The sequence below is a fragment of the Ranitomeya variabilis genome, chromosome 3 (genome assembly GCF_051348905.1).
Source record: "Ranitomeya variabilis isolate aRanVar5 chromosome 3, aRanVar5.hap1, whole genome shotgun sequence".
In the NCBI taxonomy this organism is placed as follows: Eukaryota; Metazoa; Chordata; class Amphibia; order Anura; family Dendrobatidae; genus Ranitomeya; species Ranitomeya variabilis.
This window is the reverse complement of record NC_135234.1, coordinates 696450107-696456505: the sequence shown is the minus strand read 5'-3', so window position 1 is coordinate 696456505 and position 6399 is coordinate 696450107. Positions and strand designations below refer to the sequence as shown.

Sequence of the window (6399 nt, the reverse complement as noted above, 5' to 3'; positions counted from 1 at the left end):
CGGGGGATCCATTGGATGTCCAAACATTTGGAATCTGTGATATGGATCTGTAATAAAGTCGTCTGCACGCAGCCCTGACTGCAGTTACACACAGACCTACATAATAGGTGTAAAGTTCTGTACAGCTGAAATAGGCCGCCTTTCTATGGAGAATTCCTATAATTTGAGCTCCCAACTAGTGATGAGCGAATATACTCATTACTCGAGATTTCCCGAGCACGCTCGGGTGTCCTCCGAGTATTTTTTAGTGCTCGGAGATTTAGTTTTTATTGCCACAGCTGAATGATTTACATCTATTAGCCAGCATAAGTACATGTGGGGGTTACCAGGTTGCTAGGGAATCCCCACATGTACTTATGTTGGCTAACAGATGTAAATCATTCAGCTGCAGTGAGGAAAACTAAATCTCCGAGCACTAAAAAATACTCGGAGGACACCCGAGCGTGCTCGAGAAATCTCCAGTAACGAGTATATTCGCTCATCACTACTCCCAACACTACAGCTCAAATTTGTGGAAAAAGCAATGACAATCTAAACATTTCTCCTAATATGAAACACAAAGATACATAGCTGCCATATAAATGCCGGTCTGCCGCCCTCCCCTCTGATTTCTAGGGGGTAAATCCTCGCTCTATAATGCACATTTGGCTCAACAGGTCACATGGATCTACACATTTACAGCCGGCCTTTACCACTAGGTATCACCCGCCATACTGCACTATTAGATCGTCTCACCGGGACAGATCACAATCACTAATTAAAGTGGTCATCCGCCATTGGGAACAATTTTCTTTTTTTCTTTAATGCGTTTTATTTTTAGCTAAAAATTATTTTTGTAATTGGGATTTTTTTTTGCCTCTGTGTTTCACAGGATATTCCAGGGTGCGGAATACGATACCTGAAAAACCATTAGTGAGCTTGTATTGACAGTCTTAAGAGGAAAGTTAGTAACCCTCAGTTGATTTATGACCACAGATCACATCAAAAGTTAAAAGTGCAGGAAAACAAAGAACCTGTAAAAGACGAACGGGTGCAAAAGTGGAAATGAACACAACTTAGAAAAAAATATTTTTAGCCCCAAATACATGAATTTAGAAAAAAAAAAAAAAAAAAGAGGAAGTGGACAACCCAGTGTGTTTTATTGGAGGCCCAATGCTAGTGTTCCAAGCTTCATATTACAGTATTTTCATATGAAGGTCAACAATATAACCTCCACAGTCATACAGCAGTTTATAAAAATGTAAAAAGGAGCAAAATATTCGGGTCTCATATCAAGCGCTGCGAAAGAATGATAACGTTGCAGGAACACATCATTTAAAACTGGAGCTCCCCAATATTTCATTTTTAGACCAAGAGTGACATAGCTTGAAGCTTACTGGGCTCCAGGGGGACGGGTGTGACTGCAATCCCTGCACCCACTAAAGCTTCACCCGTCTCTGCTGTGAACGGTAGGCGACAGGGATTTGTAGCACATTCCTCACTGTATTGTACAATAAATAATACTGCATCTTCATTGTAAAACCGATTACAGAATCACAGTGGGAAATACTAATGAAACACCTGGGATCTAAGGACTACGTTTTCTCCTTGTGGAGAGCAACATGCTAGGTCTGGCACGCCAGTACTTTGCACTGACGAAGGGCAATAACCTGAAACATCGTGTCTGCAAATCAAGATTCTGATTTGGCTTTTATCCTAAGTCATATTGCAAGGCTCGTTAAGGGGTCGATATTGACTTTTAGGATTGCTACTTCCAATAGGCGGCACTAGAGTTCAAGTCCTTCCTCTCTGGAGAGACAATCTGCATATTTAATGAAAAACCTAATATTTAAACCTCCGTTTTCTCAATAGGTTGTTTCGAAATACACACGATAACGATCACATTTGCATCATATCCAGTAACTTTTGTAGTTGGCTTTACTATATATGGCACGGGCTCTATGACACTGATTATTGGGCAGCCAAGGCCTTCAATAGTATTAGGTGATTACTACATGCACCCAGGGGGCTTCGCATAACACCACCCACCCAAATCACAAACCAATGATATGTACAAAAAAAAAAAGTGATATGTTAGCACATATAGTCCTCATTTCACATCCTAATATTAGGACAATGCTCACTTAATTACACCTGTATATTATTATCTCAGTGTTGCAGATGAAAACAAACTAATAAATCGCTGACCAAGATTACAAAAGACCCAAAGTATGGAAGGTACAAATGTAATGCTCAGAGCTTGGGTCTCAGACCGTGATTGTGTTATTATAGACCTTGGTCACACCAATGTTGTCTATTTCATTCCCAAGGTGGGTTACTACAGGTTATGTACAGAGAGGTCCTATCTCATGGAAAACGTCATGTGTCAAAAAATGTATTTAGTAAAACTAATAAAATTGCGGTCTAATTTAGTTCTAATAGCTGTGGAACTACCAGGAGACCAACGTCAGCTGAAGGCTCTTCACTGTCTCGCTGTTCTGACAGCTGTGTGAGACTGCCTGCTTCTGAGCTAGAACACACCACTGCTGAGATGTGAGAGAGCAGCATAGGAGCACAGGAGAGAGGTGATCTTCATACTAGAGGTCACTATATAAGAGGTAAGAAAGACTGCTCTGTATTATTGAGGCTAGAAGGAGCAGAAATAGAGGTCAAGCAGGTCACAGCTTCTGCTTCGCATGCTGTGGCCGTCCATGTAACAGGGATGTATTGAGACTCCTTTCCAAACCATTTCCAAGCAACTTTATCTTCCTCTGCAAGATTAACCCTTTACAATCTACTGTATCCTCGTATATTAGCTACATAGTGACATCTTATCATATGACTGATACATAGCAATATGCAGTAGAAAAAAAGAAAAGTTCAGGCTCATGACTAGAGGAGAGGAAAATGTTTGCCCGATTTGCTGTTCGTCGAGATGAATTAATTCACAATTGTGATTCTCTCTTTTGGAGAATTCCATTATATTGTATGAAATAGTGAGTCAACCAAAGTAGCCCCACAGGCCACATGCTGCCAAATCTAGGCATAAGCCTCCACTTAACCAATCAGATGCTTACCTCCATATAGATGGGTACATCTCACCAAATTTAGTGCTCACTCCAATTAAATGAAATTAAGACATGCGCCTCATGGGTATATGAAGAAAAATCATCTGATAGGTATTTGAGAAAATTCTTATAATTTCCTCTACAATCACTTTTTCGACTTTTCTCATAACCGATAGGTCCTCTTTAAACTGGCCATACTAATTAAAAGACAACAAAACCTGACAATTTTGGCAGGATCGGCCAACCATCTAATGTATAAGGGACCCCAATGACGATGGTGGTTGGTGGCAGAGAAAAACCAGGTAGTTGGCATCTGGCAGGAGCATATTCATTTTCCCCATGTAGGACAGAAGCATGCTCGTCTGAGGGTACATGTGTAATGGGAGAGGGGAGCAGCAGATGGCTGAATAAGAGAAGATGATCCACAGAAAACATGCCACCAGATTGTTGTAAATTAGGCTTCGTACAAACAGCTTATCGTCAAGTACACTTTGCTCAGTGAGTAAAATAATCCTTGATGCCGCCACTTGACAAGATGGATCAGGAAGAGGTCCTTATCGATACCAAGTAGTACACGTGGCGGGCATCATGTCAGGTTCTTTAAAACTGACCACAGATATACGTCAGTCTGCAGAATCAGCAAAAATTCTCATGTCAGGGGTGACCGACACCATTCCTAGATATCTGCCATCGGAAGATCAGGCAAGATGACGTCCAATCTGTTTCACCGTGTCCATATCTGACGCCATCTTACTTCTTATAAATTCATAGTTTTAAGGTTGACAGCAGACAAGTCCATCGCGTCTCTATAATTTGCTATTTCCATGATTCAAATTACATGATCTTTCAACTATCCTATGTCAGTGGCCCTGGGGGAGCATGAGGAAGTTAGACGTCAGTTATCTGATACCTATGGCAGCTTTAGTGTTCACCAAATATAAAACGTTCACCCATGATGACTCAGTCGTCAGGTTGGTGTAGCCCATGTCCGGGGTACAGAAGATCAGACTGGTAATATGGTGCAAATGTCCAACAGTCCTATAGGAATATTTGTAAACTTGTCTCCCAAATCATAGAGAACATTATATAATATATATATTGGCTTTAAAAATGCAGACTGAACCTGTAACATTTCTGTGATTTCTTTTACATGCTCTATTAAAACTCACTAAAATATGTGAGGGATACTACATTTCATGAACTAAAATAATATAAAAATTACTGAAAAGATGTAAAAATAAATTAGACCCATAGGCTAATATTGTCATAATACCGGTGTCAGTTAATACCTAGCCATTACAATATAAAACCCTCAAAGACTTGTTTAAAAGTAAAAAAAAAAAAATCCTGAACCTAAAAAACCCCTCTAAAAACAGTGACACAATGAACCCCACTAAAATGTGATGGGTTACAAGACTTTCTGATTATTGCCAGCCGCGTTGGGGCAATCCTGGTTGAAGTGAAAATGGTGTACCGGGTCCTGTGGGGAAACCAGCAAAGGCGTCCGCCTGAGCCGAAAATCCTTCCAAGGCAGATGCTGAATGTGCCTGATGAAAAAGACAAAAATAACGTCAATTACACATTAATGCCACATTGGTACCAGATAAAAAAACATACTAAAACAACGGGCGGATATTGAGACTGTTTCAAACTTGTAATTAAATGATTAATATTTCAGTATTACTATATTGTTGTTATACTGAAGACTAGAGAGGGCGGCTTTACATCGGGATTACAGCAATATCCCCACTGTACTGGAGCCTGTAAGGAATATACTACGAGCCTTGCCTGTAATAAAGCCGATTGTGCCGCAGCGGCGGCGGCAGCGGCGCTCTGCTGGAGGCCTTGGAGTGACTGAGAAGGACTCTGTGGAAATCCAGGAAGACCAGAGAGAGAAAGGAGAGGAAATGCCGAAGGCCTGTGGGAAAAGACAGTCATTATCAATTACTAAACAATAACTAGAAAACAATATTTCAATGATGGCAGAAAATGAATCGCTACAGGGACCCCTTTACTAGAGTCTTATCTGTCAGCAAAATAAAGGAAAGTGCATGGTGAAATCCAACATGCCCAATCTGCCATCCGGGGACTGCCGGGAAACCTCCCAGACATTTCAGACCGGTTGCTAATATGTTTATAGTTGGGAATCATGCTGGAGCATTTGTGCAAACTAGAAAAAGCCATAAAGGTGACCAAAAAGGGGCCATTTTGTGCTGCATCGCCATAGGTCATCTTACGAGGACACCTTTTTAGTCTGGTGTTTAGGTTACATATATTTTTTATTAAGTACTTTTTGGAATACGGGATGCGCCTTACTAGGAGGCTAGCCTTTGCAGTAGTCACTCAGATTACATAGCCGGCAGCGCTGCTGCTCACAGATGGTCGAACTGACCCCTTCATCAGGATTCTGCTAGTGTATATACAACAATCTGTGTGATGAGGCTTTACATAATTCAAACTAAATCATTGTGACATGAGATTGTGGTGTGAGCCGCTAATTAACATAAAATCTCGGTTTATAAAATAACATTAAATTGAAATATTAAAAAATCAACCCTCCTAATAAGCCGACTAAATGGGGATGCAGGTCATAGGTTGAACAAAATGATATCGATCTGCGATCCAATGTCTTATTCCAGGGAAACCCAACTTTTCCTAAATATGTAAATGAGCTCTTAAAGGGAACCTGTCACCTGCCCCCCCCCCCCCCCCAGGCGTTTTTAACTAAAAGCCAACTTGTGCAGAAAAAATGCTGCATCCTGTCAAGGTGGCTCTTTTATTTGGGGTCCCTTCCACCGCTGAAATAATCGTTTTTATAATTTGCCCACCATACCTGTAGTGTGCCCGGGGGGCACGTCTTTTCCCCTGACACAAACGCCTTCCAGCCAGCACTCATTTCCTCTGTGCGCCGCCTCCTCTGCATTTATTTACGTCCCCGGCGCCTGCGCTGTAAGTTCCCATCATGTGATGTGAGTTGAAGGGCAGCGCAAACTGTGCATGCCCGTAAAAAAAAAATTACAGGTGCCAGGGACATAACCGAACACTGAGGAGGCGGCGCCCGGAGCAAATGACTGATGGCTGGGGGGTGTTTGTGTCCGGGGGGTGAAAAGACACACCCCACGGGCTGACTACAGGTATGGCGGGCAAATTATAAAAACGATTATTTCAGCGGTGGAAGGGACCCCAAATAAAAGAGCCACCTTAAAAGAATGCAGCATTAGTGCTGCACAAGGTGGCTTTTTTAGTTAAAAACGCCCGGGGGGGGGGGTTTGACAGGTTCCCTTTAAGATCTATGGGCCAGACATAGATCTCCCGGAGAATCTGCCTCCAGAGATTATTGTAAAGGAAAATG

General features: G+C 41.8%; 1 protein-coding gene across 4 annotated transcripts in view; it reads right to left on the bottom strand.

Moving 5' to 3' along the window:
- Positions 1-409: 409 nt before the first annotated feature.
- Positions 410-6399, bottom strand: part of PROSER1 (proline and serine rich 1) — a 61212-nt gene continuing 55222 nt past the window's right edge. For all 4 annotated transcript variants that reach the window (XM_077298174.1, XM_077298175.1, XM_077298173.1 and 1 more), the window contains 2 exons: positions 4836-4965; positions 410-4594 (listed from right to left, as the gene is read on the bottom strand). In XM_077298174.1, coding sequence (XP_077154289.1) covers positions 4472-4594; positions 4836-4965 — 253 coding nt within the window. In that variant the 3' untranslated portion in view covers positions 410-4471. The remainder of the gene's footprint in view (positions 4595-4835; positions 4966-6399) is intronic.